The 21,572-nt window shown below is 39.6% G+C and overlaps 1 protein-coding gene across 1 annotated transcript; it reads left to right on the top strand.

Annotated features, from left to right (window-relative positions):
- Positions 1-3,586: 3,586 nt before the first annotated feature.
- Positions 3,587-20,491, top strand: dpagt1 (dolichyl-phosphate (UDP-N-acetylglucosamine) N-acetylglucosaminephosphotransferase 1 (GlcNAc-1-P transferase)). Its single transcript, XM_031905751.1, has 9 exons — positions 3,587-3,831; positions 4,472-4,592; positions 4,797-5,010; positions 8,663-8,809; positions 9,752-9,836; positions 10,008-10,196; positions 10,655-10,742; positions 10,839-10,994; positions 16,931-20,491. The coding sequence occupies exons 1-9, from the start codon at positions 3,686-3,688 to the stop codon at positions 16,994-16,996; spliced, it is 1,212 nt and encodes a 403-aa protein (XP_031761611.1). The 5' UTR covers positions 3,587-3,685; the 3' UTR covers positions 16,997-20,491.
- Positions 20,492-21,572: the final 1,081 nt, after the last annotated feature.

The following is a 21,572-nucleotide window of genomic DNA, read 5'->3' as shown; positions in this document are numbered from 1 at the left end:
AGCCCCAGGTCTCAGCTTGCGTGGTTAAAGAAGTGATAAAGCATTATTATTATTAACATTTATTTATAAAGCGCCAACATATTCCACAGCGCTGTACAATATTTGAACCTACATCACGTGCACTTCTACATCATTTCCAATGCTCTTCTTAACTGCACATTTATACTCTACTGTTCTCCATCCCGACACCGACTCGCCATCTAAAATAAGGACTCAACTGCACAGGACAAGGCTCCACTCTCCATTCTGAGCTTTATTTCGAACGCCAGACTAGGGCACCAGCCATCACTCAAGGGACAGGCACATTGCATTGCTATTCTTCCACAACAGCATTGATATTAATCACACTGCATTATCAATGCAGGGGCTACCCTACAGCAGCCTGCATAATGGCAGAAAGCAACTTAGAGGGACCCTTTTCTAAGGGAGCTCAGCTCCTCCTTCAGAGGAGGGCAGTGACCAAGGCTCCCCCAGTGCCTCCACACTCTGGGACAACCAGTTCCTCAGTGAAGGGGGATGTTTAAGGAAGATTAAGATTTATCTAAACCATCCTCCGAGGTGACGGACTCGCTAATTTCCACAGTACTGAAATTTTGTATCTTAAGGGATTCTACTCCTTTTCCCACCCCAGCTCAACTCAATAGCATCATTCAGTCTGAAAGGGAACACTCTGAAAGGCAGTTCTAGGCTAATCATGCCAACATTCCTAGGAGTCCTCCATCTGTAGACTCCCCAGTTACCAGACTTCCAAGAACATGGCTCTTTTGGGCCTGGATGCCTCATTCTTCAAGAACTCCATGGCCACTTTACTCCACTTCAGGGGATCTTCATCACGCCTTACTTGGACAACATGCTCCTCAATGCCCTGTCTTATTCGGCAGTGGAGACACCACTGTCCTTAGTCACCAACACCCTAACCAGTCTAGGGTGGACCAACAACACCTACAAGTCTCACCTCACTTCCACAGGCAGTATGCCCTTAGGATGATCTTTGACACCATCCCCTCAATACAATCGCCCAGTTTCAATCTCTGGTTGTACAGCTCCTTCAAATGCAAAGGGTCTCTGTCCAATTTGCCATGCAGGTCCTGGGGTACATTGTCTCGTCCATAGAGCTTGTCTCCTTCGCCCAGTTCTATCTCTGGGAACTCCAATGGAGCATCTAGGATCAGTGGACCTGGATTGAGCTGTCCCAAAAATTCACTCTGCGACCTCACACTAGGTTGGCACTGCTTTGGTGGCCCAACACTTATCTAAGGGCATGTCCCTTTTAGAGCCTCAACCGAGGAAAATGGCCTCTAAAGCAAGAGTTCTCTTTTTCAAAATTGCTGAGTGTTGGGGTACACCAGAGGTGTGCCTCATGGATTCTCATCAAAATCGCAGGGTTCCACACTTCACAGCCTGCTTCAGAGACCCCTGGGCACTAACAGTGGATGCCCAATGACCACATTGCATTCTCCTTGCTACTCAGGGGCATCAAGAAGATCAAGCAGGAATGGTGTAAATTGATCCTTGTGCCCACCATTAGCCTTTAGAAGGTATGGTTCACAAACAGTATATGTCAGTAAAGCCAAACCATGGCAATGTCCGCAGGAGCCAAATGTTCTTGCCCAGGGTCTCATCCTCCATCTCAACCCAAATCTCATGAATTTAACAGCATGGCTCTTGAGTTGCTTGTCCTATGCAAGAAAGGCTTCTCTTCAGAGGTAATACATACTATGATGATTTCACAGAAATCTGTGTCTTCCAAAGCATTCTATTGGATCTGGAAGATCAACTGGGACTCTCACTCAGCATACCATTTGACACCTTTTCCATTGCTCACATTCTTCTTACAAGCAGACATGGACAAGGGACTGTTTCTTTTTTAAAAGAAACTGGCTACACTCCCAGATATTGGCACCTTTTTCCAAGGTGTCAGCCACCTCTACCTAACCTATTGTGAACCCATCTTACCCAGGGTTCTAAACCTGGTGCTGTAAGTGCTCCCCTTCAAACCCTTGGCATTTTCTACCCTGGCTTACCTGGAAAATTGTGTTCCATGAGGCTCTGGTGTCAGCGTGCCAAGTATCCACATCTGGTCCTCCATTCTATCACATAAAGATTTTGGCATGATGCAAAGCTTGCCTTTATAACATTGTCCACAAAATGGTGCCTGCCTACTTCCTATGATCGACTGAATAAAACAAGTGTAATGCTATTTTGGCTATATTTAAGTAAAACCAGGCTAGTATTTAGATGAGAGCATGGGTTACATGCGACTCTGTTTAACAGGATGGGCCTTCGCTTAGGTGGAAGAGACCTGGATGGAGCTGAGGGTGTAGTTGAACTACAGCTCACTCTAGCTGTGTTTATTGTCCAAGACACATGGAAAGCAAGGTTATCGCATACTCACAAACAAGCAGAGGTAGATTTTACTTGACAGTACACTCTGAGGAAGAAAGAGAGGATGTACACCATTTTATCCCACCTCTTGGTAGAGTCTGGGCACCTTTCACCTTTCTACCTCTTGGTAGAGTCTGGACACCTTTCAGCTTGATACCCCTGTGGAGATAGCCTGGTAAGATATCTTGTCCTACATGTTGATAACCTCTAGTAAATGAATCCTCCGGGTGAGTAGGGATCAGGGTTTATTCTAACCTGTCACCTATCTGTACTCCGTGGCCCTACACTGAGGCAACATTGCCAGATAGGAGAATACTCCCAGAACTAACTCTCCGTTGTTGGGGCTATTAAACTGCCCTTGCTTACTAGAGCTCACTATTTTACTTTCCTAGAAAGTGCTATGACAGAACTGCTATGCTTGCTAACCTCATTTACGGGGCCCTGTCACCGACTTCACCAGAGTGGATGGTGTCACTCTGGGGTAAATTGCTTCTGGGGCCTATAGTCTGCTCCCAGGCTCAGTGGTCCTTTGCACTGAGAAGCAGAGGCAGCCAAAGAGGAAGCCACACCTCTTGCTAGATACTATATCAATCTGCAAGGGGTGTGGTCAACCTGACTAAACCTATAGGGTATAGTTACATAACCAAACCTAAGTACAAAGGCTTTGACCAATAACAGTGTAGATATGTGAAGAGGTAGGGTTTAAATCCATAGGGGAGCTAAACCCTATGGGTCCTTACACAAGTTATATATTATGAATACAGTATATTTGAAGTTTATTTTGCTGAGCAGACACAATAGAAATACATTTGGAACTATTTCTTAGGGTGACAGGTCCCCTTTAATGTCAGGTACAGGATATTCAACAGCATAAACCATAACCTATAAGTGATGTCTCCTTTCCAGAAAGTATTGCACATACTAGAAGGCAACTGCTAAATAAACTCTTACATTAAAACCCCTCTTTCCGACTTCCTACACCTGTAAATGTCTCTGTTTTAAATCGTATAGAAAAGACAGTGTTATTAACATTAGGCCCAGGAAGCGGCGCTCTATGACTGCTGTCAATCCAGCTTCTGACAATTCGCTTTAGGGGAGGCTCCAAAAACTTACGAACCACCTTGCTGTCACTTCTGAGCGACTTCACGCTGTGTAAAACGCAGTTCCTGTATCTATCGCGCCACGCCCCCTTTTCTGAGCCCACCAATCAGCTCTAGGAACACGTGGAGTAATTGTAGAACCGCTGTGTTGGAATCAATGAGGTGCGACAGGAAACAGGAAGAATATTCCACTGGTAAACATGCCGGCGGTGCCGCTTCTTCTCAATGTGGCCGGTTCCGTTTTAGGTGGTTTGGCCACAGCCACCCTTATTCCGGCTTTTAAGGAGCACTTTATCGCAGCCCGTTTATACGGCACCGATATGAACAAGATGACCAAGGAGCCGGTGTAAGTAATGGCTTGTGATACCCACAACAGGAAGGGGGGGTGGTGGTGACTGGGTCATACAAATATAAAGGTGCCGAAACATTTGTACATGCCACACAGGTCCAGACTGGGATTCAAAATGGTCCCTGGCATTTCAAGTACAAGGAGGCCCAAATAGTCCCCCAGCAGCCCAATAGATAGTGGCTGTGTATGGCATCACACAGCAGCCCCTTAAGCATTTTTTTCCACAGTGTGCCAGTCTGGGCCTGATGCCACATTTCTTTAACATTTCCCAAACTTAAAACATAAATACAAATCATAATATAGGGTTTTGTTTATTCAGAATAAAAACGTGACAACATAGATTTCAAGAATAATTTCACAAAGTTTTTATATTTGGACTTGGCTATAGTTGCATATGTGTTATATGATCCATGACTACATGTTCCTGCACCCTATGATATATCTTCTACTAAAGTCTTTCACTGCACTTCTATAAACACAAAATGTATTATGCATATGAAAACACGGTATGTATAAACTGCTTAAAAGTTTTGACAGCTGTATTGTGAAAGCCATAAATATTATAAAAAGCAGATTTATGAGTTCCTGAACACTGGAGTTTTTATTAATTTACCCCCTATGTATGTTTTTTTTTCAGCCCGGAGTCTCAAGGTGTTATCAGTGGGGCAGTTTTTCTTCTCATACTGTTCTTCTTCATTCCTGTACCCTTCCTCAGCTGTTTTGTGGAAGAGCAATGCAAAGAGTTTCCACATCATGAGGTGATGTAGCATCCAGTTCTGTAGCCCCCACACCTTTCCCCACTGCATTAACTATGTAGTCCATCTTACATATTTCTGTCACTTACTTGTAATTTCCTCTCCGTAATTTCTTAGATTCTTTTTAGTAGCCTTTTTTTTGTTGTCCTCATTTCTTGCAATTGCATTTTTACAGAAACATACTCACACAACTCCAACTTCTCTCAGTTTGTAGCACTTATTGGTTCCTTACTTGCCATCTGCTGTATGATCTTTCTGGGTTTCGCTGATGATGTTTTGAACCTTCGCTGGCGCCACAAATTGCTACTCCCCACTGCAGCCTCATTGCCACTTCTTATGGTCTACTTTACCACATTTGGAAACACCACAATTGTAGTACCTAAACCATTTAGGCCACTTCTGGGACTTCATGTTGATTTAGGTGAGTGACATACAGTATATAAATTAAAAGTCCTGTATTACAGTGCAGCGTGCTGAGAGCAGTTGGCTCCCCTGCAAAGCCTGGCCTGCAGAAAGTGGGACAGTTAGGTGGTGCTAGTAACTCCTTTTCTAAGCAGATTCCTTCTGTGTATAGTATATTCTTCTGTATAATGCAATGGCACAATTTTTTTTTTTTTTGCACAATATCCCTTAAATGGCTTTTAAAAGGATCATATAACAAGAATAAATTGAATAGGATAGGTTTCTTTCTTCTGTTGAATCACAGCCTTTCCTGAATCTACACCCACCAATGCATGATGCATTCTTATGTTACACATATTCTGTACCTCGTGATGATGATTGCAGGAGGTATGTCTTCCTTACGCTAACATTCCCATCAGACAGTCTAGCCTTTTATGGCAGAAAAAGGAGAAGGAAAAAACAGGAATATCCTCTCAGAGGGTTATCCCTGTATAGACTTCAGGACACTGCACCGAAAACCCCCAAAAAAGTGTAATTATTATCAGGTAAGTTTCTTGATCATGTATGGTATAGAAATTAAGACTTAACGTTTATTGTTAACTTTTTTAAAAAAAAAATAAAGTTTATCGAGGACAAAACCCTATTAAAAAACGCGTAAGGTGAAATACAACTCAAAAGAAAACTCTAACAAAATGCAAGGCTGCTTAGAGTTAACTTGCTTTCTAAGATTCGCTACAAAGTTTCATTTTACAAAGTAACCATTATAACTTGATTCTCCTAGGCCTACTACTAGTAGTCCTTGAAAAAGCTCCGCGTGTATAGGAGCGAAACGCGTGTCGGGCTTGGAGGGGGGAATGAACGGGTGTTGATGTGGGGTTCTGTGGTTGGAAGGGTGGGTTGAAAGGGTTGCACGATTGATGTGCATTTTAATAAGCGTGGGTGTTACAATCTAGAAACGAGAAACTGGGCTTAAAGCTGGGGCTAACTTCACTTTACTGCGGGATGTTGGCACACCGAAATTATCTAATTATAGCTCTATACCTAAAGAGAAGTGCATTCCTCATTTAATAACAACGGGGTTTGAATCCCCCTTGTGGCGAAGCAGTTATTTTGGATCATAAGGAAACTGAATCCTCTGCTTACTTGTATGGTAACATTTTCGCAACAATAGTTTCGGATACTTTTTAATCTCCCTTGAATTGCCCTCACAGGCCTAGGAGAATCAAGTTATAATGGTTACTTTGTAAAATGAAACTTTGTAGCGAATCTTAGAAAGCAAGTTAACTCTAAGCAGCCTTGGATTTTGTTAGAGTTTTCTTTTGAGTTGTATTTCACCTTACGCGTTTTTTAATAGGGTTTTGTCCTCGATAAACTTTATTTTTTTTTTAAAAAAGTTAACAATAAACGTTAAGTCTTAATTTCTATACCATACTTGATCAAGAAACTTACCTGATAATAATTACACTTTTTTGGGGGTTTTCGGTGCAGTGTCCTGAAGTCTATACAGGGATAACCCTCTGAGAGGATATTCCTGTTTTTTCCTTCTCCTTTTTCTGCCATACAATTTTACTTCAGTTGCACGTTACCCCTACATTCTCATTCTCTTTCATGTACAATTAATGTGGATGGTGCTAGCTTTTTCTATTTTTGCAGTCTAGCCTTTTATAAGTTACATATCAAGAGATGGGATTGTGTCCCAAAGCTTTTTCACCTTCCATTATGCATCCATTTCTGACAAATATTGCTAGTTTAATCCTTTAATATAGGTCAGGTCCACTCTATCCTTTACCCCAAGAGCATCATCTCCAAGACAGAGGTCTTTGTTTTGTAATGCCTATTTTACCTTTAAATAGGAAATGGACCACCAATTGTGGCCCTGGCCAACATCACCTCTGAAATTCATAAAAAAACAAAACAAAAAAAAAAAAAACATAATCCACACTTAAACTGAATGGGATGCAACTCTTTACTGATTTGTGAAATGCCAGTGCTATTCATATATTTCAGACCCCCTGCAACTTCATACACAATTACCTAAATGCAGGTCAACTTGAAACATTTGGGCTGATTTATGCCTTTTAAGTGCAGTGATCAAATTGCAATTTTGAGTACAGTCTTTGTTTTTTCTCCAGAAAAGTTATGCTTGCAAAGGGATGATTCTCTAATGACAACTCTGCTGCGCCTACTGTAATTGCGTCCGATGCGACCAAATTAATGCAATTAAGTACCTCTAATAAAAGTGAGGAAAATGTGGGGACCACAACTGCACTTGTAGATGTAAATGAGCCGTTTTGTACTAATACTAGTTCGTGTTAATATTGGCCTATGGAGTCTGGTGCAAAATTTATTTCCATTGGACCCCTTAATTTCAACTCTAAACATTAATTTGCATAATCTGCTCTGGCTTCTTGTTCCTATTGGTGTACTGGGCAAATGTTTTCAGCTTGTTTTCTTCCAAAAAAAGTCAGCTCTGGGCACTGATGTGATGCCTGCATTTTTGTTAATTATGTCTCATGTGGTGTTTTTACCAAACTGCATTGTCACATAAAAATGCTGTGCAAAACACACACATATATAGGCCAGGTGTATTTCTAAATTAACCATAATTGTTTGTACTCTCCCACAAACCTTTGCACTAATTCACATTTCCCACAAATCACCACAAAATTATGTCAACTTGAGCTTTCACATGCACATTGCTACATGTAATAACACAATGTGCAATAGAGACAAACCATTTGTAACAATCTATAATTGAGCTCTTTACGTTTATATAGGTAGTGACTTCTGTCATCAGACCCATACTAATATGCCTACATTGAATACAGAGACTTAAACAAAGATCCTTAAATATTAGTAATGTAGGAATTATGCAATAGTTAAGTAAAGATGTAGACCAAACTTCTTGCATTATTTTAGAAACCATCTTTAAATACACTATGTTTATACACGACATGTGCCAGCAACTAGGTGTATTCATTTGTTTTAGTATATTTTGATTTGTCAAAATGTATCAGCTCCTACATGTGAGAATGCACAATCTGGCATTTTTTTGGCAGATATCAAGATGTAAAATTTGTGGTTTTTTTTAACAAGGTTATTACTCCACTTTCTGTAGTAACGCTTATTAGCTGTTTTTATGCCATGGAAGAACTTCCTAATAATGCAAAATAAGGGAACCCCATGTGACTTAGCCTGAATGATTAGTGTTTGATTGTGAATTTCAATGACCACACTAAGGTGGATTTAACCTCATAATGTGTGGACAATGAGCTCTTGATTTAAGTAATAATGATTGTTAATATACTCATGCAATGTTTAAAACTGGCATCCAGTAGAATTTGATGTAGGGAGGACTTCATTATTTCAGCTTGGGGGCCCCATCCCCAGAAATAGAAATGAAAGTGGTTCCCTGGCACAAGTAACAAGGATAGGGAGCATGACTACTGTACCAGATCTGACTGAAGATTTAATAACACAAATAGTAAAAAATATTGCTTTGAATGAGCCAGTGCAGAGACAAATAAAGATGTGAGCAGGCAGGAACATAAAGTATGCCGGTATAAAATGCACTATGATAAAACTGCCATAAGAATTAAAGTGACTGTATTATGTTTTTTTTATTTGCTAAATCTTATTTGTCAGCCATGTAAATTTCCTCTGTCTAACAGGTATCCTGTACTACGTGTACATGGGCATGCTGGCTGTGTTTTGTACAAATGCCATCAATATCCTGGCAGGAATAAATGGGCTAGAGGCCGGCCAGTCTTTGGTCATAGCTGGCTCTATCATTCTCTTCAATATTGCAGAGCTGAATGGTAAATAAATAGTGTAACATTTCAAATAACCTATTTTAGTGTTGGTTTCTTTGTGTATTGGTCTGTAATACAGATAAACATAAGAGTGAATGGATTTCCCTGTTTTTAAAAAGGCCATTTGGTAGGCCTTTTTAAAACATATTGTTGTGTCTTCCCAAAATATAATGTGCCCTACATGGCATTATGGCCTATAAATAGCCACTTTCCCTTATGGAAGTGATCAGTTAGTCATATAACATAATTTTTTAAAGTGTTGCGTACACTGTGCTATCAAATGGAACTGCTTCCATGGAGAGAACTGGGAGCATTCTGGTGAGCCTTGTACATCAGATATATAGCTGAAAACAACGACAAATGATGTTTGTCAGTTTAAGAAATATTCCCCCACACTAGCTGAGAGTGAAAGGCACCAGCCATTAACCCAGCCATCTGCTCCTGTGCTGTGTCATGTAATATTCTGTTTTCCTAATATTAGAAACAATTACCAGGGAAACCCGAAACTACACCAACTGACTTATGTCTGTTTCACCTGAAAGCTCTTGTCAGGCAGTAGTTGGCTAAAAAAAAGTGTCTGCAAGTAATTCCATTGCAAATCATTAGTGGTGGTTTTGGGAGATTTGGTGTATGTTTAAGTCTGATACAGGTATGGGACCTATTATCCAGAATGCTCGGGACCTGGGGTTTTCCAGATAAGGTTCAATTAAACCCAATAGGATTGTTTTGCCTCCAATAATGATTAATTGTATCTTAGTTGGGATTAAATCCAAGGTACTGTCTTAATATTATAGAGATAAAGAAAATCATCTTTTAAAAATTAGAATTGTTTTTTTTCCAGATAACTGATCCCATACCTGTAATACAATGAAACCCTCAAAAGTTTAAACAACAATAAAAATAAATCAATAAATAACTAAAACAGATAACTTTTATTCTCTTTGACAGGAGATTTCCACGATGACCACCTCTTCTCACTTTACTTCCTCATTCCATTTTTCTTTACCACATTAGGCCTACTATATCATAACTGGTAAGATAAAACTGTGTAAAATAAAGCTTGCATTGTAGTTAAACCGTTTAGAATTATTTGATAAGAAAATGTGTACACACAGGCTGTACCCAACTACTAATATATTTAAATATAGCCTGCATGCCCCATATAATAAGTCTGCTCTAAGTGTTATCTGGTTCCATCCCTCAGGTACCCATCTCGTGTGTTTGTTGGTGACACATTTTGTTACTTTGCTGGAATGACATTCGCCGTGGTTGGGATCGTTGGACACTTCAGCAAAACAATGTTGCTGTTTTTCATCCCACAGGTGTTAAACTTCCTGTATTCTCTGCCACAGCTTCTGCATATCATCCCTTGCCCACGGCATCGTCTGCCAAGGTATTCTTTGCATCATGATAGTAATACTAGATACAGAACATTCTGACCACTATCAGTTGACTACACTGGTTGCTGTTTTACATGATATAGTTATTCAGTGCAGCTCTTTTATTCAATCTGGATAAAGTACCTTCCCTTTCTGTAAATAGTCCATCGGGTTACTGCATGTTCAGTATACATAGCGCCTCAGTTCAGTTTGAAAGCTTGAGGTTACATAGACTTAAGGTGCCCATAGATGGGTAGATTTTAGCTGCCAATTTTACCTCTTTAGTCTAAGTCAGCAGCATATCTGCCCATGTATGTTGCACTCTGACAGGCCTACCTAACTGATATTCTGCTGAAAAACATCCAGAGTTTAAAAATCCTGTAGGGATGAGAACAGCATCAGCTTGTTGGTCCTAGCCAAGATGGGCTGTATATATAAAGGTTTGGTTTTTAGAATGTGTTTGTCTCCACAGATTGGATCCAACCAATGGTAAATTGGGTATGAGTTACTCCAAGTTCAAGAGCAAAGAACTGTCCAAGCTGGGTGATTTAATAATAAAGGTGACAAGAAATCCTTGCTAATATATATATATATCTCACAAAACTACTAAATCTATCTTTAATATACAAGACTTTAAGTTTGAGATTGCCTTATAGGTTGGAGAGGTTTTATATGTCTTGGATGTCAAGCGGGCACAGGGAGAGGATGGACAGTATGTGGAAGTAAACAACATGACACTCATAAACTTTGTGCTGAAACTTACTGGACCAATGCACGAAAGGAACCTAACTGTGCTGCTGCTTTTTATCCAGGTAAAATAATGGAACAAATTATGTTAAATCCATTGGGGTTTATTTTTAATATAATATGGAGTAAAAATATTTTTTTAAAATGTGTAACTTTATGCTGTTTGGGTCATACTGGTCAGCGAAGGCTGGTAATTTAATTGCTTCTGCACTAGCTAACTAATACATTAATTAATCACATCAAAAGTCCAATTTTCATTGCTACATTTTCAACACTATATGTGGGATCCCCAACCTTTTCTTTTTGTGAGCCACACTCAGATGTAAAAAGTATTGGCAAGCAACACAAATGTTATTTGGTAGCCCCATGTGGATTAATAGTCTGTGCTTGGAGCAAAACTGTGTCTCTGTGCTTCCAAAACTTGCCTCCAAGCCAGGGATATAAAAATGGGTACCTACTTTGGGGACACTGGAAGCAACATCAAAAGAGGGGGTGAGCAACATGTTTATCATGAGCCACTGGTTGGTGATCACTGAGTGTAAAAAGTCCCTTTGTACTAGCCTAAAGAGCAATTTGGGTTTCTCTGTCACCAAGAGGTGCTTGTCTATACACTGATAGTACTAGCATCAATTTAATCTGTATCCTATACTAAGGTGAAAGCTATGTTTATAATGATCTTGTTATAAATAGCAATGGGAAAGGTGTCCATGAAGCTGATCTTACAAATAATGAATTTACTGTGATAAATATAAGAGGCAGTAATTAATTGGCAGCTGTTCCCTGGGGGCCCAAAGATAGGAGGTACTTGTCTAAGCACCATCAATAAAAGCACACATTTGCTAGTAGCCTATATCACTATGGAAGTCATGTCTATAATATTGTTATTGAACTTTGTTCGACAATTATAAATAGTCCTTTGTGTTTTTGTGTCTAAAAATAACTGGGTGAATAAAAGTTTAAGTTTTAACTGTCAAGTAAGGGGAGGCAGTGATCAAGTGCAGCATAAGAGGTGTTCCATTGTTGGTTTTTTTCCTCTTTTCTGTACCTTTTTAATTAAGCAGAGCCAGTTAATTATTAACAAGTTAATATCTAATGGTAACTACACCTCAGTAGATAATGTAGCCTGTTTGGATTTTTTTTACCACTTCAGCAGACATCTACTTGAATGTATGTGTCTAATTGACACAAATTCAAATAAATCCATCAGCAGGAATAAAATGGGCATTCAGACTCTTAAAGACTCAACAAGAACCACAAACCTAAAAGTAAAAAAAAAAATCTGTATTTATGGCTACATTAAAATCATCATAACCTCCATTTTCCTGATGTGTTTCATGATCTAGGGGCACTTAATCATAGGCTAAAGCCATACAACAGGAAGAGGGTATTTAAAGAATGCATAGCCAATAGGACAGATCACAGAAAAAAACAAGGGAAAGTCTTAAAGAGATACAGACACCAGAAATGAAACCTTTTTTTTTTTTTTTTTTTTTTACATATATCATAACATTGTCTTTGCATGACCTTAATAATTTTGCAAAAAAGTATTTGCCCCTATGTTCCTCTATTAGGGGGCTGCAATATTTGTGCAGCAGGAGGCCATTAGCATTAGAAGCTAGAACTGACAAGCTGAGAGGGGACAGTCAGGTTGGCAAAACAATTAATTTTGAAGTATGTCTATGAAGATTTTCATTCATCCAGGTCATGGTATATCTAGTATAAATAAATTTAAAGCAACTGCACTTGTTTGGTAATCATTGAAGACGTTTCACTACTCATCCGAGCAGCTTCTTCAGTTCAACTGACTGCTATGGGAAGTCCTCAGCATATATACTCTTCCACTAATCCAATCACAATGGCACTATGTAACTCTTCAGAAAGGTGACATCTGAAACTCACTGAGGTGTGAATGCTGTGGAGTTATTTTGAAAGGATTACCAAAGTACCATGCAACTCTTCAAACAGGTGTTACTTGTTAGAGTTGCATGAATGGATGTGTGAAGAGTTCTGAAACTGCCGGGCTACAGATGTTAGAACAGCATTGTATGTAGCAGACAGATGGTGTCGAAGTCCCCTGCCTCTGTTAAGGGATGGTTTCTCCACTTTGACATGAATGGCCTCTTTTAAACCAGCGGTCTTCTTTGTCCAAAATTTGGACGTTGCTATTTTCAAAGGAGTGTCCCTTGTCTTTTAGGTGTAGAAATACCGCAGAGCCCTGGTCTACTAAATGAACGGGTTAGACAGATCAACTTCACCATTGAGGCCCTTAAACAGAAAATTGAACAACTGAAACAGAGTCTGACAAAACAGCTACCTGATGTAACTCTGGAAAGGGTGGTTCAGTTCATTGAACATGCACAGATGGCCCAACACATTAAGAGTAAGGAGAGGCAAATAAGCAAGTTCACCAGCTTACTATCACGTAGCAGCGGTTTGAAAAGGACAGAAGAACTAACCTGGAGGCAGAAAGATGAGACATCCAAGAACACCAAAGATACCAATAACAACCATATAAAGGTGGAAGAAGCAAGAACAACTCAGACTAAAAGTGTCCGCTGCATTGTCAAGTGCCAGAGCACCCCCCTCTAACCTTACTACACAAGAGAGGAGAGCTCTCACATCTCTTAGTAAGGACCCGAACATCACCATCCTGCCAGCAGATAAAGGGCGATGCACAGTTGTGCTAAACACAACTGACTATCACTGCAAAATGACCTCGCTACTCAGTGATAGCAATACATATGAACCTTTAAGGAGAGACCCAAGCAGCAGTTACAAGAAAAAGGTGATAGATTGCCTACAACAACTTGAAAAGGAGGAAGCCATTGATCAAGCTTTATACCACCACCTGTACCCCAGAGAAGCTACACCATGCTTATATGGACTCCCCAAGATACATAAAGATGGAGCACCACTCAGGCCTATTGTCAGCAGCATCAATTCAGTGACTTAAAGCATTGCAAAATACTTGGCCAACATCTTCGCCCCATTGGTAGGTAAAACAGTGCATCATATCCAAAATGCCAAAGAGTTTGTTACCAAGATTCAAGGAGTTAAACTAGAGGCAGAAGAAACTATGGTATCATATGATGTCACTTCACTATTCACATGTATACCTACCACAGAGGCTACTGAGACTGTAAGAAATCGACTGCAGAAAGATAACACCCTCAGCAGCAGAACGAAACTCAGTCCGAACCAAGTATGTTTATTGTTAGATTTGTGCCTTAACACCACATACTTCAAATACAAGGACCAATTTTACAGGCAAAAACATGGCTGTGCAATGGGTTCACCAGTTTCTCCCATTGTAGCAAACTTGTATATGGAGGAAGTGGAAAGGAAGGCCCTACTCACATTCAATGGAACTACACCAAGTCACTGGTTCAGGTATGTAGATGACACGTGGGTTAAAATCAAATCCAACGAAGTGGCGGCCTTTTCAGAACACATTAATTCAGTGGACAACAATATCAAGTTCACAAGGGAGGATGTCCATGAGAACAAACTTGCTTTTTTGGACTGTTTGATATCCATTCAAGAGGGGGGTATCTTGAAAACAGAAGTATACAGGAAACCCACTCACACGGATCAATATCTGTTGTTCGATTCCCACCATCCGCTGGAACACAAACTGGGTGTCATTCGAACTCTACACCACAGGGCGTAAAGTGTGACAACTGATACAGAGTCCAAGGACAAGGAATGTAAACATCTCAGAGGAGCACTGAAAGCTTGTGGCTACCCAGACTGGGCCTTTGTCAAAACAAGAGCAACTAAGCCCAACAGGAACACCAAAAGGAATAACCGTCCTGAGGCAGAGAGAAGGCGCAATATAGTCATCCCATATGTAGCAGGGGTGTCGGAGAAACTCAGGAGAATTTTCAACAAACACCACATCCCTGTGTTTTTCAAACCTAGCAACACACTGAGACAAAAACTTGTACACCCAAAGGATCCAACACCAAAGGAAAAACAAAGCAATGTTGTATACGCAGTCCAGTGTAGCGAGGAGTGCACAGACCTTTACATTGGTGAGACAAAGCAACTGCTCTCCAAGCGAATGGCTCAGCATAGGAGGGCGAACACTACAGGCCAGGACTCTGCGGTATTTCTACACCTAAAAGACAAGGGACACTCCTTTGAAAATAGCAACGTCCAAATTTTGGACAAAGAAGACCGCTGGTTTGAAAGAGGTGTAAAAGAGGCCATTCATGTCAAAGTGGAGAAACCATCCCTTAACAGAGGCGGGGGACTTCGACACCATCTGTCTGCTACATACAATGCTGTTCTAACATCTGTACCCCGGCAGTTTCAGAACTCTTCACACATCCATTCATGCAACTCTAACAAGTAACACCTGTTTGAAGAGTTGCATGGTACTTTGGTAATCCTTTCAAAGTAACTCCACAGCATTCACACCTCTGTGAGTTTCAGATGTCACCTTTCTGAAGAGTTACATAGTGCCAAAAAATTAGTATATAAGCGTATATACTTATATAAAATGATGACTAATAAAGGTGCAAAGGGTCCCCTAAATCAGCCAGAATTGAATTATATTTGGTTTATTCTTCTAACCACCCCCAAATCACACCCACAGATATGAATAGTAGTAGCATGATACACAAAATTCACACCAGGCAATCTAGTGTAAAGGGAAATTATTTAATTTATGAATATTAATATCAGATGTATCAGTTTTTCATGAGGTGTGTCCCACATATTGTGCATTGCACTCCAAACGTAATGAAATATACATTATTTCACTGATAGTATCTGCATGCGTATATTATCATTGGTCACAGAGATTAATTGACCACCCAGTAGATAAAATAATTTGTGGCGCAATCTGGTCAGGGTCTTTATTGGTCAAATTTCTTAGGGGTATGCATAGCCAAAATGGCAAATTAACCACCAGTGTATCTCTTGTCTAAACAATGTATACCTTCTTAGAACAGTACAACTTTTGACTCTTACAGCTTTGATGAACTAAAAGCTTACAAAGCATCCACTAGTCAGAATGCAAAATATTTGTTCTAAAATATTTGCAAGTCTGCCCTTATAACTATATCACAAAGTCAAAAAATCACCAGTCCACTCAGAAGGTTTCTGTAAATGAGCTTCAACTTACCTTACAGAATTAATTCTTAGCTGATCTTGAAATGAAACTTACCTTTTTTATTTGCCTGTAAAAAAATCAATACATTGTTTGAGTGTTTCCCTACTTTCACAAATAATTAGCATATAACAAATGAGGGACTGTTTTTTCATATGGAAACAACTTTCTATATCTTTGTTTTTCTTAAAAGAATAAATAAACCTTTAGTGAATGTAAAATTGATGAGACTGCTATTCTACTACTTTTGTAATTTACAATAATTATTTTTTTTTTTTTTAAATTTCAAGATATTAAAGGAATATGTACTGTTACTATATATAAATTTTGTTATAACACCACCTGCTGATCAGTTTTGTGATCCAGACAAGGAAATTGTCAGATGATTAGAAACCTCAGATAACTTTTCTCTCATTTTTCCTTAGCAGAAGAATATCAGGCCAGCCTTCATTTTCCAATATCTTGGAATGAATGTAAATTACAGAAGTGCTTAGAATAGCACACTAATCAATTGTACATTCACCTGTTTTTAGGGTGTACTTATCTTTTAAATAAATAAAAAAAAACAAAGCTGAAATACAGTTGTTCCTATATACGACGATTTTTATATGTTAGATATTTGTAATAGTGAGGAAACACTGCACTGTTTCATTGCAAGATCTTTAAAGCAGATCAACGAAGAATTCACTTGTATTTGCTTATAAAAGTCCAATGAATACAAAAGTATATTGCTTTTGTCTCATCAATTTTACATTCACTTATTTTAAAGTTTTATTTATCCAATTCTTTTTTTATTTTTTTTTAATGCACAGTTTTTATTTGCTGCAATGCATTTTGTATAAATTACAAGGCAGCTGTAATATGTCATTTATTTCTATTTCACAGGTTCTTGGCAGTTGTGCTGCCTTTCTTGTTCGCTATCAGTTGGTTCGTCTTTTCTACGATGTATGAAACTTTATACAGCTTTTGTGGATTTAAGTTACCAATGGAGCCCTGCAGCCTCCTGTGCTGTGAATTTATCTTTGCTGGTAACATCACAAGTAGAGGGTGGACGCCTGACTGTGCCTGTGCTGCTATGAAAAAAAGTACATTGTGTGTACCAATGGTCCTTTATAAAAGTAATCACTTATGTGCTCCACAGTTCCCATCTCCCTGCCACTGAGCAGTGACTATGAAGGAGCCTTTATTGGTGAAAAACAATCAAATTGAATCAAATCATGAAGTTCATTAACACTGTTGAACTTATTTTATTTTGAATTGTATTTTATTTTAAGTTTTTATTTGTGGACATTCTGAATTTGTCTCTTATTGAGATCCTGCTTGCTCAAACTGCATGGGAACTGTTAAAAAAAACATTTTTGTCAGCAATGTGAGGGTTTTTTTTAAGACTTAATGAAAAAGGCAGGACTAAGCATATTTAGTGAGTCTGTTATTAATTTGTCAGGGGTGTAACTTCAGGGGCCTTGGCCCACTGCAAATAAAATGTTTCAGGCCCCCCCCCCCCCACTCTCGCCTCTTCTTGCAGATGCCCTAAGGTTGTGGGGTCTGCACCCTTTATAGTTACACCACTGATTCATGTCCCTCTACCAGTAGTATATATAGCATTGCTAATAGCAGAAAGGAATTCTGTTATGACCCAATGCTGATATCTCTTTATCATCCCAAGTGGCACGGTTTTGCTGCATACATGAAGAAAAACTGCTGGGGTTCATTTGTGAAGCTTTAAAGGGAATATTTCACCTTCAGAAAATGTATTGTTTTTTTAAAAACATGACTTTTTTTTTAGTTACATTCTATCTTTTTCCTTACCAATTTTCTAAAATGTACATTTTATATATGAATGAGTTTCATAATGAGTGTTTCCCAATAGCAGCTCAGTAACCCAGATTGCTAGCTTTCAAGTAATAGCTGTCCTTTATCTTAAAGATGCGCTTTTGTAAAGCATTAACATAAATAACTTACTGAGATAATATATAACTTACTGAGATAAATAAAATAAATTTAATAATAAGAGCAATGTTTATGCAAATGTTGGGAGAGGATTTTATGGAAATGCTGATTTTTCCAATTGTGGCTGGCGTTGCCCTGTCATAGCAAACAGATTCCTTTCACAGATTTAACAAAACTCTTTTAGTGAGACTAACCCTCATATTAAAAGTCTTGTGTAATAGTTTCCTCTTTAGGTTTACTTATATCTGCTACAGAGCTGCTGTTATGATTCTATATACACCCAAACACCAAATTTACATTCCCTGATTTATACTTGTCCCTGCATTTTAAGCCATAGTTTTGTCCCCAAAAACTCTGCCACTTGAAACACCCCAATAATTTTACTCAAAATCTCTTACTATTATCTATTTCTGTTACAGGTATACGATCTGTTATCCAGAATGCTTAGTGTTAGGGTTATACCGATTATTAGGACCCCGGGCTCTCTTGTTAGTACACTGTCACGTGATACGGATCCGGGAACTTGCACAGAGAGACACAGACAAGTAGTGAATCTCCTAACAAATCCAGTTTATTGATGGTTTTGCCACAGATTATATACATGTAGATAAGATATTCCATTATGCTTACGTAACATGGGTGGGCACATATGCCTTGCAGTTATTAGCAGAAAACAGGAATTCATTTAGAGTAGCTGCTGAAGCTTATTTTGGTTTGTTAGCGTTGAGCATTTGCTGAGATCATCAAGGACAAAATAACTTGGACAGACACAGGATGGTCAAGGTAATCATAACAACTGAAGTAGCGCATACACAGACCTTCTTAGAATTGTGCATACATATGTTAACCCTTCACTTAGGACCCTGGGTTTTCCGAATAAGAACTATTTCTATAATTTGGATCACAGTAACCAGTAACTTAAGTCTGTTTAAAAATATATATGAATAAAAATTTTTTTTTACATTAGATATAAACCCAATTTGGGTTATTTTGCAATCAATATAGATTTATGCAGCTTAGTTACCATCAAGTACAATTTAGTATTTTATTATTAAGGCTAAGGTCCCAGGCAGAGATTAGTCACCCGCAATAGATCTCTGCTACTGCAGGCGACTAATCTTTTCTAAATCACATCAGTTTTCTGAAGTTGCCTACAGGAGGAACCTTTGTGCAACTTTGGAAAATTGAATCGATGCAAAGGTCTTTTCACCAGCGTTCCTCTTTGTTGCCGCATTTAGGAGAGATTAGTCGCAGAGATCTATCACTAAAATATCACATTGTGACAGTATTGAAATCTTACTGAGCTGCTACTAGGATTATTCTATTTACATTCGCTGGCTTTTGAAGGAAAAAGAGATCTAACAAAATTAATTAGTTATATGTAAGTCAACAATAAGGTAGGTCCGTCTGGCTTTTTCTCTGCCGCTGCACACCCACACCACACAAAAGCAAAGGGGACTTTATTCACATACTGGTACTTGTACAATCACTAGCCAAAGTGCACATGGCTGCTGGCTCATTTAATGACTCTCTTTGCGCCACTTCCTCAGAACCTCTTTTCTGCTGAAAGGAAGTGCTGCAAATATAAGCAACAGCTGTGTGCGCTTTGCTTGTGATGCTTATGCTTTTTAACTGTTTACTTATGTGTGATGTGGGCATGCAACAGAGAAGGAAAAGTTTTGTTTAAACAAAGCTGGCCATGCATTAGAATATCGACCTCACCAATCAAGCAAATCTTTCCCTGATATGCACACCTTGAGGTGGGTGATATCAGGGTGATCCGATTGAGTGCTTTATACACAGGCAGATAAGCTTGTAATATAGACTGAAGGGGCGAACATGTATGGCCACCTTTACCCATATCTCAAACTGCACCCAAAGAGTGCAGGTATATTTTGGCTACCTCACCTTTTGTTCAGACCAGTGCAGGGAAGCTTATAAATGTCTCAAAAATACTGTGCCCATATTTGCTCAGGATTGTAGATAATTCAGTTAAAAAGCAGCTGCAGGTAAATATTAAGTTTCAACTATACCCTATAGTGAGGCTGTTACTGTAGCTGTCAACTAACTGCAACTGCAAAAACTAAATGGGAGATCATGTTATATGTTGTCACACCAGCAAATAGTATCCTATATGTTGGATGTAGGTGCCTATATATTAAAATCTAATCTGTAAACTACTGTATATGAACTGTTTGCCATCTGAGACAAAATCCTGTTGCATGATCCTGCGAGTCTGACCCACAAAATATGAAAAAAATGCCCCATGTGATTCTACCCTAATGTTTGGCTATCAAAATCCACAAAATTGTAGTGTATTGTATATAAATTTGTACAAATACTGTAAATGTTTCTAATATGCGGTATTTAATGTTGTAGTAATCTGCTGCCTACACTTTTTTTTTTTTATATAAATCTTTTTCTGGTAAAAACACTTTCATGCTGATTGGTGGTTGGCAAGTCCAATGACTAATAAATACCTGTGTCAGTTTGTTACTCTTTGAGTCACTAGCCAATTCATCTCTCTACATTCATTCATTCATAGGTACCTTTTAAAACTATGGGAAAAAATTAAATACAAAATTGCAAACGAAATGTTATTTCAGCTAGTTACATTTTATGGATGTAACCATTAACCATGAATGTAGAGGTGTAACAAATTGAGCCTACCGTTCTGGTCGGTTACGTTAAGGGCACTACTGTACAGACAGGCAAGTGAAGGGGTAGAAATCAAGACTCTGTGAACCCTGGGTGAATAGGGCCCACAGAGAAACAAGCCCACTGGCCCCCTACAAAGCTGCATATCTTGCCTGGCTGTGTCACTGCCAAACAACATGGCAAAGCAGTTTCAGCAGGAACAAAAATGTTGGGCTAAGGAAACACTAATAAACATTTTACCATTAAAGGGGATGTTCACCTTTGTAAAACTTCCTCAGATGTTACAGTTCACATTGAAAAAAAAATACAATTTCTCTGCCGTCTCAGGGGGACACAGGGAACACATGGGGTTAAGCTCCACCCTCCAGGAGGCAGGACACTTGATACTAAATTAAAGGGGCGTGCCAGGAGCCGGCTTAACCCCTCCTCTATACCCATTCCATTCAGTTTTTCAAGTGTCCTGCTACCAGGAGGATGGACAGCTAGGTCCCCAGCGAGACCTAAGGCAACCAGATTTTAGAGACATGTCTTTGGTCAGGCTCATAAGCCTGACACCCGGGGTGAGACCAGGGGCGGGACTACCCGCTACCTAAATGGTTAACCCCCCTACGAGGGAAAAGCCCACCGGGGTCAACACGTGTCCCGGAGGGGACTCTCAGACCACCCAGACTGCCACCACAACTGCACCTTCTCCCCCGGAGCAGAGCAGAGGTCTGGCCGGTGCGGCAAAGAGGGGTGAGTAAGGCGCGCTCGTCAGCCGCCCCCCCACCTCCACCCCGGACAGGGTTCGCCCCCTCACCTCTTCCATTCTATGAGGTAGCTGCGGGCCCGGTGTAAGGCAGCGCGGGACGTTCGCACGGGCGCGCGCTCGCGCACGTAGGCGACGTCGCGCACGTAGGTGACGACGCGCACGCATGCG

The sequence above is a fragment of the Xenopus tropicalis genome, chromosome 7 (genome assembly GCF_000004195.4).
Source record: "Xenopus tropicalis strain Nigerian chromosome 7, UCB_Xtro_10.0, whole genome shotgun sequence".
Classification (NCBI taxonomy): Eukaryota; Metazoa; Chordata; class Amphibia; order Anura; family Pipidae; genus Xenopus; species Xenopus tropicalis.
The sequence above is the reverse complement of the archived record's forward strand: the minus strand, read 5'-3'. Positions and strand labels throughout refer to the sequence as shown.